The sequence below is a fragment of the Lacerta agilis genome, chromosome 1 (genome assembly GCF_009819535.1).
Source record: "Lacerta agilis isolate rLacAgi1 chromosome 1, rLacAgi1.pri, whole genome shotgun sequence".
In the NCBI taxonomy this organism is placed as follows: Eukaryota; Metazoa; Chordata; class Lepidosauria; order Squamata; family Lacertidae; genus Lacerta; species Lacerta agilis.
The window spans coordinates 54932052-54950273 of NC_046312.1; the positions used below are offsets into that span (position 1 = coordinate 54932052).

The following is an 18222-nucleotide window of genomic DNA, read 5'->3' on the forward strand; positions in this document are numbered from 1 at the left end:
AGCCTCAGTAGCGTTTAATATTTTAGCATTCTTTCAACAGGACTCATTGGGTTCTTCATTGCTTTTGGTATTACAATGGGCAAGATGGGAGACCAAGCCAAGATGATGGTGGATTTCTTCAATATCTTGAATGAGATTGTAATGAAGCTGGTAACCATGATTATGTGGTGAGTCAAAGTCATCATCCGCTTGTTGTTTAGTCATTTAGTCGTGTCCGACTCTTCGTGACCCCATGGACCAAAGCACGCCAGGCGCTCCTGTCTTCCACTGCCTCCCGCAGTTTGTTCAGACTCATGTTGGCAACTTCGAGAACACTGTCCAACCATCTCATCCTCTGTCTTCCCCTTCTCCTTGTGCCCTCAATCTTTCCCAACATCAGGGTCTTTTCCAAGGAGTCTTCTCTTCTCATGAGGTGGCCAAAGTATTGGAGCCTTAGCTTCAGGATCTGTCCTCCCAGTGAGCACTCAGGGCTGGTTTCCTTCAGAATGGATAGGTTTGATCTTCTTGCAGCCCATGGGACTCTCAAGAGTCTCCTCCAGCACCATAATTCAAAAGCATCATCTGCTGAGACACACTAAATCCAGTTGTATCCTGGACATCATTTTGTAGCTTTTCTGTAATTTCTGCATGACCTACTTCACTATATTGGTCTGAAGCTACAGCAATAATTTCAATTGTTTGCTTTTCACCATTGTATCCCGCCCTTAGCCCACAGAGCTCAGAATAGCATACATAGGAGTTTTTCCATTTTATCCTCACAACAGCTAGGTAGCCAGAACAGAATGTGTGAGGCTGGACCAAACTCAACCTGGGAAGTTAATGGGATGTTGAGAGATTTGAGTTGAGGTCTCATCAGTTCAAGTTCAGAAGTGCCACACCACACCTAATTTGGTCAGAGAATCAAATGAGGCTGTTGCTTTGTTTTTGCATATTTAATTTACTGCAGACGCTCAGGGATTTCTTCTATCAGAACACACTGGATTGGCCTCAGAAAACTTGATCTTTGCACAGCCACTGTCCCTGCATCACTGCTGGGACCCATTCCTAATACGGTGCATCAACAGAAGGCTTACCTTCAACCCATGATTCTTGTTCATTTGCATAGAAGAGAACATTTAGTCTATGGAGACACATTCCTTTATTTCATATCCAAAGGGACATTCTACCCCATTATTTATGGCTACTCTCTTAGGAAAAGATCCACCCCCTCCAGCAGCTTTGGTGATTTATGAAAGTCTTGTGAACACCATAATGACATAAAACAAAATTGGGCATCTGCTAAGGATGTTTCGTAACCCTTATTTAAGGATTATCCTCAGTGACCATTTCAGGAAGCAGACTGCCTGGCACCTGAGAAAACTGTGCAAAATGGGGATTGTGCGAAGCTCATAGACTCCTGATTGATTTGCTGCTTCTGGGCAATGCATGGATGGTTCATGAGAAGGTCAGATGGAGAGCAGACATTCCTTTTTTTAAAAAAGTCCAGTTCCAGTTTTGCTTCCTAAATCTATCTCTCTATGAAAAAGTAAGTTTCAGATTGCAAAAAAGTTAATATAGAGCATAAGAGTAGAGATTCCTTTAAGCCACCTGCTGCTCAGCAAAATTAATCATCATCAACAATAAATAAAGCTCTCTGACACAGTAACCCTTGTTGGTGGGTAGGCACCAGAAATTGCTTGGGAGCCTAGATATAGCCCACAGGACATGGGATAGCCACCCCTGCTTCAAGGCCATTGTTGAAACCTTCACTGCTATTCCTGTCTGCATGGAATCCCAGCTAGAAGCTTCTCAGTAGCTTGAGTCCTGGGTGTGGGCAGAGCCAGTGAGTCTCTTTGTGGGAGGTCTGGCAAGCCACCCATTCACTAAGAGGTGTCATTATGAACTCCTGGAGGGGATGGATCATAGGAAAGAAAACAACCAAACAAAAGGCTTGCTTCTACGATATTATCAGCATGTATTAGGTTTGTCAGCAAGCAAGGTTTCGGCTGGTCTGCAAAACATTTTAATGTCTAGGCACAAGCAATGTACTGGCACAAGCATTGAAAAGCTCAGCCAAGTCAGTTAACTATCATAACTGCCTGGCAAAAGCCATCACTAGACTTTCAGGAATTGTAAGGGAGTGGCTTTCTCTGGTCCAATAAATTATCAGGGCTCTAATAATACAGTACTGCTTCTGTCGTAGCCACTCTCACAGTGCTTATCTATTAGGGGTGGAGAAACTTCTTTTTTTCTATCAAGAGCCCTTGACACACAGAATAAACCAGCTACTGCTACCAGCACAGCCTACACACAGAGGGGGAAATGCATCTGTCCTGCCTCAAAAGGGCTTTAAAATTTGGCAGTTTGCGCTGACTGAAAGCCAACCTATTTGCACTTTCACCTCTGAAGGCACAGATCAGTTTTCAAACGTGCCAATCCTCAGGGAGAAGAGCTTTGAAGATGCTCCGGTGGCTGAGAGCCATCCCCACCTGCTTCTTCAAAGGTAAAAATGCCGGCCACTTTCAAAGCTGTCCTCAAGACTGTGGACTGAATCAAGCCAACAGGATAGCGCTCTTTCAGTCAGTTTCTGCAGCATAGGGCCATGCAGCCCCAGGTCCCATCATCAGATAGTGGGGGTGTTTGGGGCTGAAAGGTTTTCCATCAAAAGGTGGTATAGCTTTATCAACTGCCTTTATGATGCCATTTCTGTTTTGAAACACAGACTTCTGCAATTGCATTATTGTTTAATGCCGCGTTTTCTCCTAGGTACTCGCCACTGGGCATTGCCTGCCTCATCTGTGGAAAAATCATTGCAATCAAGGACCTGGAGGTAGTTGCTAGGCAACTTGGAATGTACATGGTAACTGTGATCATAGGCCTTATCATCCATGGAGGGATCTTCTTGCCTTTGATTTACTTCGTGGTAACAAGGAAAAATCCCTTCACATTCTTTGTGGGCATCTTTCAGGCATGGATTACGGCACTAGGCACTGCTTCAAGGTATTTTATATGAAATGCAGAGTTAGCAATACGTTCAGGGCCATTGTAAATTCTTTGCTAACAAGACTTACTCAGCTGAATGTGTGAACACTTGTTGTGTGGATTAGCAATACATGTGAGCTAATCAATTAACCTAAAAATGAAGAAAAGGTATAAACTGGACACACTGGATTTCACGTGCCCACAAACTCAGACCTGGTTCATAGCATTGACTGCTGTGATTGCAGCTACTTGGTTCAGATGACATCTGTTCCCTCAGGGATTGCCTGTAGGAATTGGGGCTGGGTGAAAGTGTTCTCCAGGGCTGGCCTAGACCATATGATGCTGCATTGGAAGTGTCATTTTCAGGGCTTTTTTCAGCTCTGAACTGAGTTCTGGAACCCCTCAGGTGGTGCCATTGCCATTCTAAGAGAATGAGGGAGGTGTTCATGGTAAATTCTGGCACCTCTTTTTCTAGAAAAACAGCACTGATCAAATCAAATCAAAGTTTATTGCGTTAGCCAATTGGCCATAGCACATAAAAAGCATTCAGGCAGAAACCTGCCACAGTTATACAAAATATGTTAGCTTCATTTGCTAACCAACAGGTATAAAATCATGGTAGATAAAACAAGATATGGTAAAAGCAGTAATAAATCATGTGGCTATGGGTATTTCAGAATATTTACAAACGTCCAGGGCTTTAAAAGAGTTTCAGGGCCTGCAAGATATAGATGACCACACTGCGGGTAACCATGGGGTTGGCGTCCACCAATAAGTATTTCATACAATCATCTTCCAAGACGATGGATGGGGGAATTAATTGGGAGAGCCTCTTTTTCTAGAAAAACAGCACTGGTCATTTTTACTATATAACATCTAAATACCTTGTTAGTCCATTCACAACTTTGATGGACAATTCATATGATGATGGATTCATCTCATATAATATTATAACGGTGAATGGAGATCATTCATGACAGAAATCCTTCCCTAAGCCCAGCACCCCAGGCCTAGATTACCTGCCCTAAATCCAATCCTGGACTTGTCTTTAGCACCAATAACTGCTGGGTCTTTTCTAGTTTTCCTCTTTAGAAGTATGGGATCTCTCTCCAATCAGGCAAGGCTTTCCACTTTGACTTTTAGTCATGATCTTCTCTGCTTTTTCAACAGATCCTTCTCGGGTTTCAGACATATCCCCCCCACCCCACCCCAGCTAACAGGAGGCTGTCATCTCCCTCTCTTCCCAAGGCACCTCCACCAACTGACCTCTCCTTTTCTGAGTTCTTTAGTCCCTGTAACAACCAGGAGTAGTGTTGTTATTAGAAAACATATCAGAGTTTTTAAAAAATACTGTACAATAGCATGCATTGGAGGGATTTTCTTCTAAACATGGGGGAATGAGGTTTAATTTTTTCCTCCCCAGCTGCAGTCCCAACAAAAAATTGTTCTGCAACTATGAGCCTTAAAAACTAAAGATCTTATTGGAGCCAAAGAGATTTTACTTTGTGGCTCATTGCCATATGTGAGGGGAACAGTTTTTGTTGGAATTGTAACTAAGGAGGCAAGGGTTGCTGTGCTTCAGATGAAATATTCCATCATGCCTGCTATCAATTTTGGGTTGTTTAAACAAATTATCTGCCTTGGTTTCTAATGGTACATGTTGTCACATCTGGTTTTATCCTCATTCGACAACTGTCAAAATATATACATCTACAGGGGCATGCACAAGCTTTGATCAAAGCACCGTGCATAAGCAGTTTTATAACCATAGAATTTATACGCTTCCATCAGTTCCAGTATGGAAGAGGCAGAAGTTGAACTGTGGACAGACAGAGACCTGGTGAATGTGTGTGTAAGATGCCTGGTTGTTCCCCAGAGTGTCAATAGAGCTGTCTCTCCCAGTAAGTCTGAATTATTTTATCTATAACGTTTCATTTTGCTTGCTCCTTCAGTGCTGGTACACTGCCTGTTACCTTTCGCTGCCTTGAAGAAAACTTGGGCATTGATAAGCGTGTGACAAGATTTGTCTTGCCTGTCGGGGCCACTATTAACATGGATGGGACTGCCCTATATGAAGCTGTGGCAGCTATCTTCATAGCACAGATGAATGGAATTGCGCTGGATGGCGGACAGATAGTCACTGTCAGGTGGGTTTCTTGCCCTACACTGGAGATGGTGAAACATGAACATTACAGACCTTGCCTATTGCATAGCTTTTTAAAGTTGTGAGCCTCCATTGTAATAAGCAGTGAAAAGCCTTGGCTGCTTTTGCCAGTTCCCAAGTAGAGCATCACGTATTGCAACCTACATGGGAATTACACAGTTTTCTACATGAAGTAATTTCTGTGTAGGGATTTGTAAGACATGAAAGCAGACCTTGATTTCTGTCTATAACCTGGTTTCAGAGGCAGTGTTAATGTGTTGTGTAGAGGATTTCATTGTACTTGATTATAAATCACGGAAAATAAATATACTCAAGTTAGTGTGAGTTAAATGAATCATATATTGCTTTAATCAAAAATCATTAAATAAGAGTGCTTATGGAAAATAAAAGTGTTTTTTGGGGAGGGCAAAATCAAAAGACTGGTGTGTTAATAAAACTACTTTAAACTCAGTCAAAATCCTCTAAATTACAGTATTAGAAGCTGCACTGAAATAACAGGGGATGTGTTTCTACAGAAGTGGAGTGATCAAGCAGTTCCCATATTCGTAAGAGAAACACTAACTAAGAGAAGGCCCAACTAAACAAGTGGATGTGTTTAATTTCACAGCCTGACAGCTACGCTTGCGAGTGTTGGAGCTGCAAGTATACCCAGTGCTGGATTGGTGACCATGCTTCTCATCCTCACTGCAGTGGGCCTTCCCACACAGGACATCAGCTTACTTGTTGCTGTAGATTGGCTTTTGTAAGTAACATTAAAGAAACTTGTCACCTTTCTCCAAACAGTGATGCTGTGGCTTAAGTACCCACTCAGATGTCAACTCCTTCATGATGAAGAATGCTTGCTACAAGAAGCACTCCTGGATGTGCAGCAGCTGACCAATGTTTATGCAACAAAGCATTTAAAGGAAATGCACACAGATTGTTTCTGATACCCAACTGTAGCGAAATTAGAGCGGAGCAGAAACCGGCAAGCATTGTTTGCAGACAGTAGGAGGTTGTTAACTTAAAGCATGTGGTTGTTTGCTGTTTCAAGGAAATGTCACTGAAGTAAAAACATTTCACTTGATGGAGAAGTCCTGCCTCCTGAATGGACAAAGCCGCAATTCAGCTGCAGAGGCAAGGTGTTAGCGAGGGGGGTAGGGCTAAGGGCTTACCACTGTGTTTCTGATCATTCTCATGTGGTAAAAAAATACCTGTCCCCTGAAGCAAGCCCTGTGGCGAATTGTGCTGCTGACATTTGCCGCTTTAGAAAAGGTCAGATAGAGCAAGACAATATCATGGCAGTGCAAAGAAAAAGGAGCTCAAACCTTCCATAGAGGAATTGATGCCATAGAGGAATTGATGGGGGTATCTGGGCTTTTCATGTGACATTCCTAGGCATCTCCTGAGAAATAATTGAGATATTTCACAATCTTCCCTAGGCCTTCTTTCAAATTAGTTTCACTTTACTGTGCGTTCATGTGTATTAAGAGTGCATTGTACAAAATACTCAATAAAATACTATTAGAAATAATTACAGCTATATAGTATGGTGATGTAATATACAGACCTTCCTCTTTTCTTTTTCTTGTAAGGGCTATTTCACCCTAAAAACATTTCTTCTGAGACAGGTCTTCTGTGCACTGGTTTTAAACCTGAAGTGGCCCATAAGTAGTCTACTTGGATCAGGGGTGCCCAAACTTTTTTCAAAGAGGACCAGATTTGATGAAGTCAACGTGCACGAGAGCCGACCAAAGTTGTTGAACTTTTTCTTGGATTTTGTTATGCATGTTATGTCTAGATTGCAGGTAGTCTGGATTCCAATAGATCTTCCCATTGGTGTTGGTGGGGCAGTTTGAAATACAGGTACTTTCCCAAAGGACTATTGTAGCTAGCAATTATATCAATGCACCTTGTCAGTCTGTTGCAGTTACCGAATACGGCAGAAATATATTTTATTTTGTTGTTGAGAAGCACCCAAGCAAACTTCTTACAAGTCCTGAGGTATAAAATGTGTCTGGAGTTTTTTTTTAAAGTACTTTTGGTATGAGCTAAATAGACAGACATGAATGAAATCTGGGAAGAAGGAAGACCATTATAGTTTTTCATGAAAAAAACATACAAGGGTAGTCATTCTTCATTATCAAAACTGAAATATTAAGAAACCAGGTCATTAACTTAAAATTTATCAGGAGTAAACCTTTTCCAATTTATTATACTGTGTCAATCTTGATTCAAAATTGTGGTTACAAACTCCATCTTTAAATTTGTATAAAATATGCTGGATTTTATTTCTTTTGCTCTGTATAACGTAGGGAAGATATATACAGACTTCACAAGGAAATCTTTTTTTAAGTGTTCTGATCTCCTGCTGTTCCTCCATTCCAAAGTGAACAAAAATGGCATTTTAAAGAACAGTGTTATTTGTCCACAGCTGGAATTAATCCAGAGTCATTAGTGGTAGCCAAGAACTGCAAGTTTCCAAAGGGGAAATTGACAAGCTTAGCAAATGTCACGGAAAGGTCTCCAGCACAGAGATGCTATGCCCAAAGAAATGGAGAATTAGAAAGAGCCTTCTTGTGTAAATGGTTCGTGTTCAGCTTCTAAAATGCTTGCTGAAATGTAGAGCTACCACTGCAAACTTAGTGTGAACACCTGATTTTTCTTTCCTTTTGGCGTTCTGTGAAACCAAGCCAAAAAAAACCCATGTTTTATGACTGAAAAACGCCTGGGGGAATCACATTTTAATTTTTAGTACTTAGGCCTGGTGCTAAATAATAAATTGAGGAACAATGAGGGCCTATGTAAATGAAATGGACATACCATGAAGGTTGTCTGAAATTACTCTCTATGGTAGCTTTCTCCACATAGCAAGTGGAGTGCATGCAGTGTACCACTGCACAGAAGGGGATGTTTCTCCATCTCACTGCAAACTTACAAAATGATTGTTGTGGAATGAAGAAAACCACCTGGTTGGCACAATGACTGACTGCCAAGATACACAGATACAGTCATCATGGGAAGCAGTTGAATTAAAGGTTCTCTCAACCCTATTAAAACTGGGCAGTAGTAAGTGGACCTCCATACCTACAGATGCCAGGCTTGTTTGGGGCAAGCGTTTCACAATGTATACTTCATATCCACACACCATGATAAGGATTGGGTGCTGCAAGCAGATTGTTTCATGCAATCTAACAGAAATTTATGACCGACCTGCTGCTGAATGCTATTTTGGCACCTGTTTATAGAATGTGTGGTATTGGTCATCTACAAGGAAACAGATTTCTAAGCGGCATCTCCTATAGCAGTGGCTTAACAGGTGAAGACAAAAGAGAAGGGCATTTTAAATTATATGTATATAATACAGTGTATATAATACAGTGTGGTGTAGTGGTTAAGAGCGGTAGACTCATTATCTGGGGAACCGGGTTCGCGTCTCCACTCCTCCACATGCAGCTGCTGGGTGACCTTGGGCTAGTCACACTTCTCTGAAGTCTCTCAGCCCCACTCACCTCACAGAGTGTTTGTTGTGGGGGAGGAAGGGAAAGGAGAATGTTAGCCGCTTTGAGACTCCTTCGGGTAGTGAAAAGCGGGATATCAAATCCAAATCCAAACTCTAAATGGTGCATGCCATCAATAATCTTAAACAGATTTTTTTTGAAACTGTGATATTAAGAAGAGAATCAAACAAAAATGATAGTCTGATTAGCATTTTAGAATAAAAACAATGTATTCAGTGATCATTTCTCTTCAATTCCCTGCTTCTGTTTCTGAAAAATGCATTTTGACCATATCTTAGGCTTGCCATATGTCAGGAAAATGCCTGACATGTCCTGATTTTCGGGTGTAAAAATGGTGTAAGGGGAGAATTTTGCTGAATCTGCAAAATGTCAGGGAAAACTCGGGTGTGTGGCAACGCGATGGAAAAAGCAGCAGAAACAGTTCCAAAAAAGCTTAAAATCACTATTTTGGGAAAAGGCAATTTGGGTTTGTTTCTCAAAAAAGTTCAACAATTTTGTGGTCTTTCTAAAAAAGCCCAACAACTTTGCAGGTGTCAGGAATTTTACTTTTTGGAATAGGGCAACCCTACCATATCTGTACTGTGATTTGATGATTTGATGATAATTATTTTTTTGTGGAACACTTATAAAGTGTTTAGGGAAGTTTTTAATCTGTGACATTTTGGTGTATTTTAATATTTGTTGGAAGCCACCCAGAGTGGCGGGGGGGACCCGGCCAGATGGGCGGGGTACAAATAATAAAATTATTATTATTATTATTATTATTATTATTATTATTATTATTTGCTTTAAATACACTAAGCAATGTTAGAGGTTTGGTAGAAATGGGGATGTGACTGAACAGACCTTCTGTGAACCTAGTTTTTTCAGTAGGACAAAATCTACAGTCACTATTGATTACATAGATGAACCTTTAAAAGAAAAAGAGTTGTCCCATTTTTTTCACTTCATGATGGGATTTCTCTGTACAAAATGAACATGTGCAGCTTCTCAGAAATCCCAAGAGACTGTGGGAACACCCCAGTTTTTCCTTTGCAGCATCAGGGTCATGCAAATTATGAGATCTCTTGGCTATAATTTTCTAAATGTTCAAAAGAACATAAAGCTAGTAAAGGTTAAAGTAACCACTTTAGGTGTAAGATATAACACTCAGGTCTACTTTAACATCCTGTTGGTGCTTTGCTGTTGCAGAGATCGAATGAGAACATCTGTCAATGTTGTGGGAGATTCCTTTGGAGCTGGCATTGTCTATCACCTCTCCAAGGCAGAGTTGGATAACATTGATGCCCATCACAAAGTGCACGAAGATATTGAAATGACCAAGACACAGTCCATTTATGATGACATGAAAAACCACAGGGAAAACAACTCAAACCAGTGTGTTTATACAGCCCACAACTCTGTCATAATAGATGAGTGCAAGGTACCTTTCACATTTATGGATATTGAGACTTGCATCTAGTCAACCATACCTCATCTTCCTTTGTTTTTTAACCTGCATGTATTTTTTTTTAATGTATCACTAATAATGGGACAATGTCGCATGCTATGTTGATCAGTTTAAAGACGTGGGTACATCTAATGTTTGCTTTCTTTGAGTATTTAAATTGCTACTGCATGCCGTGTTTACAAATAACATTGTGTTCTACAGGGTGTTTTGTAAGGCAGTGCAATGCAAGGGGGGGGGGAATATTGTCCAGTTAAGCATTCTTCTAGCTTCCCAATACAAGAAAGGTTGCAAATTCAGTTAATAAGGCTTATTGATAAATAGGAGAATTGATTTTGTGGCAATGGGAACAGTTAAAAATGCCTAAACAAACAAACAAACAAGAAATCTCCACATTTTCTCCTCCAGATCAGAGCAATTCTGTTGCCTTTGTGTGTTTGGAGGATCCATGATGGACCAGCTACCACATTTAAAGCCCTGCTGAGTAGCTATAGCCTGAGCAGGAGGCTTTCCCTCTCTGTTGGCACCTTCTGTTTCTTTCTCTCCCCTCTCATTGACCGCAGTTGGGGGAGGGGGTCAACAACACCAATTCCAGGGGTGGCATAGTTTGGGGGCCTTTGGGGGAGTGTGTCAGGGGAATGAGGGGACTTGGAATCCTGTAGGTCGATGACCTCCCCCAACATGCCTCCTGAACTCCATGTTTCAGACCACACCACAGGTGGAACACCACTGACAGGACATGCCACAGCATCTCCAGCATCGTGTCATCCCGCTAGAGGGCTTCTCTTTCCACTGGTGGAATGGCACTTCCCTCACTTCTTCTCATCCCTCGGCCAACCAAATGTGATTGCAGCCTTAGAGAACTGCTTAAAAATGATATTTAAAAGTGACAGTTCAGAGTGCAAGATAGTTAACGGTTTGGAAACAGAAGTTCAATCGAATCCAGAGATTTTTCTTGTGCATCCTGCAGGCAGGAGCAGAAGCTACACAAAAGCATTAGTTTCAGTGGGTTGTGTTCCAGGAGCCTGCCATTTTCATGAGTAGAAAAAGGCAGAACACTTCCTTGCTTCTTTTGAAATCAACGGCAGATACTTCCAAGTGAACGTAATTAAGATCAGGCTGTAAGGAAACTGGAGGAGAAAATATTAAGCCACTTCTATTTATATACAGTTAGGGAGAGCAAAGATATGCACAAGAAGGAAGCATATTCTCATGCTTCCCCTGACACCCAAATAAATGCAAATCCTGTCCTTTTGTGGATTGATGCTTTCCATGACACACTGTAGAGACACATGCACTGTACCTCGTCCTCAGCAACTGAGAGCTCTTGTGCTCGCCATAATATTTATGCTTTACTTTCATTTTCATTGTGGGCCATTACAATGCCATTTTTGCAATTTCTGTCTATTGCTGTTTGTAAATTAATTGGTTTAAGAAGAGATTATAACAAGAATTGTCCTTACCAAGAGTTACATGAACTTGAGGGAACTCCATGGCTGAACAAAAAACTAATTTGAATGCTTTGCATCTTGCTTCCAAACTTGCTTGTGGATGCATCACTGTTGTTTAGCATGATGTCTGAATGCAGCCATTGACGAGACTGGGCCTGGCTGGAGAATTGAACTGAACAAATGTTTTTCTTTAGGCAGATCTACAGCTTTCCCTAATGTGCTGTCATTAAAGGATTGCCGTAGCCATTTCAGATTTCCATTAATGTTTCAGCTGGATGGTCATCAAGCTCACTTACTTGATACTGATATTTCTAAGTCCCAGTAGGGAGAACAGGGGAGAGAAACCATTGATGGCTGCGTACAACATCAGGTTTCTAAAATCACACAAGTAATTTAAAAATAACAAAGCTTTGCCTGTAACTAAAAACAATCTGACAGAAAGGCTTTATAAATATGCCATTTCTAAAGAAAGGCACCATTGCTCTGACATTGTGCCTAGGACCTAAGTTTATTTCTCTGAAGTAGGCATCTACTGTATTAAACAATTCTCAGATCACATAGTTATGTATAGTATTAATGTGTAGAAGAATCCTATGGTTAAAAAATTGAGCCCCTTTGAGTTTAAGCACATAGTTCAATCATGCTCATTTAAATATATCGAAAATCCAGACAGAAAAGTTGTTGAGCCTTTTTAAAATTATTATTTTAAGTTTTGACCAAACTTGTTGAGTTTGCAAAATCTCGACAAAACATCACCAAAAATGATACTGCCGACAGGGGTTTCCATATGTCTGGATTTTCCCAGACATTTCAGCAATTCCTGCCTGGACTCAGTTTCCAACAGCCGATTGCCAGCTATATACATGAAATCCCAGACGTATGGCAACCCTTTTAAATTTGTCTGAATTATTCCTGATAAGTTTAAAACTTTACAAGCAGCACAGAAAAGTATGTGAATGAAATTGTAGAAAATGTCCTGCAAGAGAGAAGTTTGCTGCAACTCTGGTCAGTGGTTTTTGTTGTTGTTTCTTTGTCTCAAGTATTAATATAATGACATGTCATTTCTACTTAATATTCTAAACATCTTCCTAGTTTGATTGCTTTGCACAGCTAATGTATGCTTTATTAGCAAGCTATGTCGATTGTTGTTGCATGGGCTGTTTTTCTGTATTATTTTTTTAAAATCACAATTCACATTACTTCCTTTGCAAACTAACCTATAATTTCAGTTCCAAATATGTGGTGTATTCTATTCTTTATAATGCATGTGTTTCCCTTTTAATTATCTAAGAAAGAGGCTGGCTTTGTTTCAAACATGGGTACATTGTCATGATTTCATGTCCCAATGCTCCCATGCGTCCAGTTTGTCCATCATGTGGAATATCAGTCCTGTCTTTAAGTTTTCATGCGAAGCTGAGGACAGTAACATGAAAGGTAAGCTAGGAAATAATGGGGTTCCATTTAGAATTACTGTAGATGAAAGGCTCCCTTACTATGTAAAGGTCCAGTTCATTTCTGCCCAGTCAAACAAGCACATTAGCCATTTTGGCTTATCTAGCCATGCATAGCACATCTCCACTAGGGGGAAAAGATGGTGCATGGCTGGCTGTGGGGTTGTTGTTTTTTTCCTTTAGAAAAAATATTGACTGCTGAGATGTTGCTTATTAGCCAGTATTTCCCATGGAATGATTTACCATTCTTGGTCTTCCACAATTGTTATCAAGTCACCACTGAAGTGTGAACCTTTAACTGAGACTCTGATATGGCCGTTTGTGATTTTGTATGTAAAATGCAGCCTTCTTAAGAATGGTTTGACTCAGTTGTAGCTGCACCTTCAACATTACACGATTGGACACAGTAGGGGAAAATGATGTTTCCCAGCAGTTCCTTGTGGAGGATCAATTCTGCCGTTTGCTATTTAGCTTTTTGTAACATATGTGCATATGTATGTGTGTATGATTCACATATATGTGTATCTCTGTGCACTTCAGGCCTATAGACCTGATTTCTCAACATTCTGCTTTGCGGACAGAGCACTATTGTAATTTTGAGTTCTTCCTGCAGATTGAGAAACATTGAAAGGGCAGAACTGATTCAGTACAAAATAAAAACACGTATGTATATTTTCACACATGGATTTAATGTAAATCTTGTAAATATTCAGTTTTGCTGTTTAATTCTTGACATTTCTCGCAAAAGTGCCTTGATCTTTAAGTTAGGTGTTGATGAAAATTATTTGCAGGTCACCCTGGCAACAAACGGCAAATCTGCAGACTTCAATGCTGTTGAAGAAGAACCTTGGAAACATGAGAAATAAGGAAGGAACAATCCAGGTCCACCTCTAATAAGCCCCAGAAGTTGTCTCATGGTAAAAGCTGGTATCAAGATTCAAGAAGATTTTTCACTGTCTTCATTTAGCATAAAAACTATTCGCTTATTTAATGCTCTTAACGGAAACTTAGAAACAGTCTCATAAAGTCATTGCTCCTTTTAGCATCTTTGCCAAATAATTCATAACCATCTGTCTCAATTGTGTCACCATTTGAATGGATGTGGCTGAAGGACACTCTGTCAATTCAAGAGATGTATTTTTGCTGGGCTTCCTCTGATCAACTCAAGACATAGAGAATGTAGATGCTGCGAAAGAGGAAAGATCAAAAAGCCCCGATGGCTGGTGAGACTCGGGCTAATAAGCATTAAGTATAATGTAAACGGTGCAGTATTTTCCAATGCCTCTTCTCCTGCTGTAGATGTCAACCAGCACCTTGGTGTATATCAAATACAGTTAGCACTGTAGACTGTAATATATGATCACTGTAAGTGTTTTACATGTGCTTTATTAATACCTGGCATATGATATTCTTGATTCCCTATTAATCATGCCATCCTCGCATCGGTGGTCATATCCCAGTTCTTTTTACCATCCAGAGCCCCACACATGCCAGATCTATGTAGTCACCCAGGGGTTTTCATTTTTGTCATTTTTGCCACCCCAATTCTGCGAACCCAAAACTTGAAGGTATAGGAAAAGTGATTTGCAGTTTATAGTGGTGTGTGTGTGTGCCTGTGTGCACTGTTCCCCAAAATGAATTAACCCCTGGGCAGCATATATATCTGGCTTCATGATTTTTTCTCCAATTGAGTTCAATGGACTGTATTGCCAGTATATAAATTTAGGTGTGAAATAATGTAGTTTTTGGAGCTAATAAACCATCCCAGATTGTATGCTATTCATACTAGCAACTAGCACAATTCTGATTATCCATACAAGGAGAAACATAGACTGCAATATGTGTTTGTCTCAATCCAGCAACGTCAAAGTACCATATAGATGCCTATCACTGATATTTCAGCAGGAAAATCTGCAGCAAGTAATATCTTGTCACCCTTTTGCTGAGACCTGGGATGAAATAAGGTGCTATTCTTTAGGGATAAAATGTCTGCAAATAAATCACATCTTTTGCATTCATTTTGCGAAAAAATAAACTTAGCAAGTTTAATATTGTTTAACAGCTGGAAGCTATTTATACACTGGCGAAAATGTTTTATATGTTTGGTCCTTGTGAACAGAGAATTTAAATGTAAGATAATAATCTTGTCAATTATATCTTGGTTTGTACAAATGGGTTTGGGTAAAGAATATCCATTCAGAATTGTAACAGAATTATATTTAGTAATTGTTGTGATGCCCAAACCACAATAATTCCTTGACAACCCACCATAAAAGGACATGCTGCCACAGCAAATATCTGCAAGTTGGAGCAGGAAGGATTTAATCTCTTGTTGATAGATCGTAGAATTGCAGAGTTGGAAGGGTCAGTGAGGGTCATTTAGTCCAACCATCTGCAATGCAGTAATCTTTTGCCCAACATGGTGCTAGAGCCAAAAATATTGAGATAAAGTGTCTCATGCTCTACTAACTGAGCCACTCTGAACATGTTTGCCTTGCTGCAGAGTATTATCCTTTGCCAAACAGGCACAAAGGATTTCCCATGGGTTTCAACAGAATCATGTTTCTCCCTTTTGCTCTCTCTGCATAGGAGGACTGGCTTTGTCTCCCATTAAACCAGCCTGCGCACCCATTCTTCTTGATCACCTTGAATTCTGGAGGTCATATAATTTAACTATGTGGCCATAGGTGGGGTGGGGTGGGCTGTGTGGGAGAGCAGTGCTCATATCTTTCCTTTCCTGACTAATCTGACACACTGAAGGGAGAGAGGAGAAACAGCTCTGCTGATTCCTTGACATAAAGGCAGTGTGCTCTTGTAGGGAAGGAATCTACCCATGGATTTTTATATTCTGATATTATACTTTTCATTGAATACATACATTTTGTAGAATTGAAGGCCCTACCCTATCTTTTGTGCACATGCTCATGTTAACATCAATGAGGTACCATGGGGATTGCTTACATATGTATTTCTATTCTTCCCCACATCACTTTATAATTGGCAGCTGTTCAGTGCACAGTTAGAATGAGCAAACAAGGTACTGAGCCAGCAATGTGATTTCCAGGCCCCTGTCTGGGGTGATGCTTTGAGCAGCACTAATAAAAAAAAATACCCCATTGCTTTATTTTATTTTATTTTAAACTAGGAAGATGTTCTCAAATTGAAACGGGGGATAAATTCCGCATGTGTGCAGAGTTAAGATTCTTTGAATGGATATCAACAGAAAGAACACCTTTTACAAAACCGGGAGGGCGGGGAGGGATTTTTGTATGTTTTATAACTCAGGGAATTTCAGTCTTATGATACTCCTTTCCCAAGAATATAAAACAGGGAGAGGGAAGCAACGATTATATTGGAGGCCTGCATATTTTATCTTCTAGATATATGCTATTACATAATTCTCTTGTGCTAACTGGTCAACTGACTGCCCACAAGTATTTCTATTTAATTATGAAATCTAAATATCCATAGCTGCCATTTCATAGTTTGCTTAGCCAATGTGAATCTAGGTTGCTAAACCGGGGTGGGGGTGGGGGGACCAAATAAAAAAGAACCTAGTAAAGTGGCCACAACACTAACGCACATTCCTTTTTTAATAGACACTTCTTTTAACTTGCAAATGTTATATATTTTCAACATATATATTTTCAAGATGAATTTGCACACTATGCTTTTTCCTACTAGCCTGAGGCATGCCATCTTTCAATACTATGTTCTATTCCTCTCTTATTAGGATGCAGCATCTTCCAAGGGGCACGTAAAATCAACTGTAATCATCTCTGCAACCTAATCTCTCATCTACAACTGTCCCTGCTGCCCAGACTAGCAATCTAGACAGAATCAGTGACAGGAAACAATTAAAAGTATCATTTGTAGGAAGTTATACCGAAGACCCTGACATTTCACCAACACTTCAAGCTCTTTCCGGCAAGAGCGTGTGTAGTAAGAGCATGTGTGTGTTTTAGTGCTTTCCCTACTTAGGTTCAAAACCTTTCCTTTTTATTTCAGTCATTCCCGGGCAGGTGAATGCTTAAGTAGCAGGTGAGAAACAATTTCCACTTCATTTGCTTCTCTTGACTAATTTTGCACCAGCACTTTGGATAAAATGATTTCTTTGCTCAGGTCTAGCTCGCTAGTCTGCGTAATTAAGAGGACCTTGCTTTTACCTCTTTGTAGATTCTTTATAAAAGCGATCTAAGATTTCAAAATGCTGATAATCTGCCTCACATTGTCGTCAAGGGAAATGAAGGATGTTGAGCACTTTGCATTGGACGGTCTCTTTTCTAGCATCCCTTTTGTTTGAAAAAGGTGCCCAGGTATTTTGTACTGATCTTGGGTGGCTTGGCTTTGTCCTTTGGCTAGTACAATTTAAGGACTTCAGAAAAAAAATAATGGCATAAGGCGACATCCAACATGAGTCATACTCAGAGCAGACCTGTTGAAATTGAGTGCATTGATTTGCATGGGTCTGCTCGGACTATAACTAATGGGTGGGTACACAGGTGTACCTAGGCTCCCTTGCACCCTTGGCAAGGAGACACATCCCCCTTATCTTGCACCCTTGCAAGAGGATCCTGCACGCCTCACCTGCTCTCCCTGAGCAGGGAAGAAGCAGCCTGGGGAGTGTGTGGACAGGCAGGTGGACTCCTAATTAACCTGACCAACCCCTAGATACACCCCTGGGTGGGTATCTTCCTTAGATTTCAAGGAGAGCAGGCTGAGGTTTGGTCTTCGCTGGTGGCAATTCCATTGATGTTCTGCTTTCAGTGGATTTTCATAGAACATAATCAGTAATTCATACTTGTATAAGTAAATCTATCGAGTGTTGGGAAGGATCCAAACTCTTTTGCCCTATTCCTATTTACTTTAACCCTCCTCTACACAAGAAACTGGAGTTTCTCCTCTTCTTCCCATAGCTCCTTGGCTCTCCTTCCCTCTCATTTGTATCTCCTCTAATATTTTCTTGTACCAAATGTCTCACCTGTACTTCTCTAGAGTTTCTCAAAATGAAAAAACAAACAAAAAAGCCCCCCTCTCTTCCTGTTCAGACATGACCCTCGGCCTGGAGCTCCTTCTATCTTTCTCTTGCTCATCATTGTGATACCTGTTATCTCGCAGCTACTGACATTTTTTTCAAGCAACCACTCTAGCCATGTAACCCCATCTAATGCTCTTCTTTTCTCTACATGGAGAGAGAGAACTTTATGATGCCTGAAAATCAGTGGGCTGGGTAGAGGTTCATTGAGAT

The 18222-nt window shown here is 40.5% G+C and overlaps 1 protein-coding gene across 2 annotated transcripts in view; it reads left to right on the forward strand.

Annotated features, from left to right (window-relative positions):
* Positions 1–14386, forward strand: part of SLC1A2 (solute carrier family 1 member 2) — a 92169-nt gene extending 77783 nt beyond the window's left edge. Inside the window, exons 6-12 of one of the 2 annotated variants that reach the window (XM_033149809.1) lie at positions 41–167; positions 2746–2979; positions 4914–5108; positions 5733–5867; positions 9817–10048; positions 13588–13637; positions 13766–14386. In XM_033149809.1, coding sequence (XP_033005700.1) covers positions 41–167; positions 2746–2979; positions 4914–5108; positions 5733–5867; positions 9817–10048; positions 13588–13602 — 938 coding nt within the window. In that variant the 3' untranslated portion in view covers positions 13603–13637; positions 13766–14386. The remainder of the gene's footprint in view (positions 1–40; positions 168–2745; positions 2980–4913; positions 5109–5732; positions 5868–9816; positions 10049–13587; positions 13638–13765) is intronic. The other variant, XM_033149816.1, reaches the window with a different exon arrangement.
* Positions 14387–18222: the final 3836 nt, after the last annotated feature.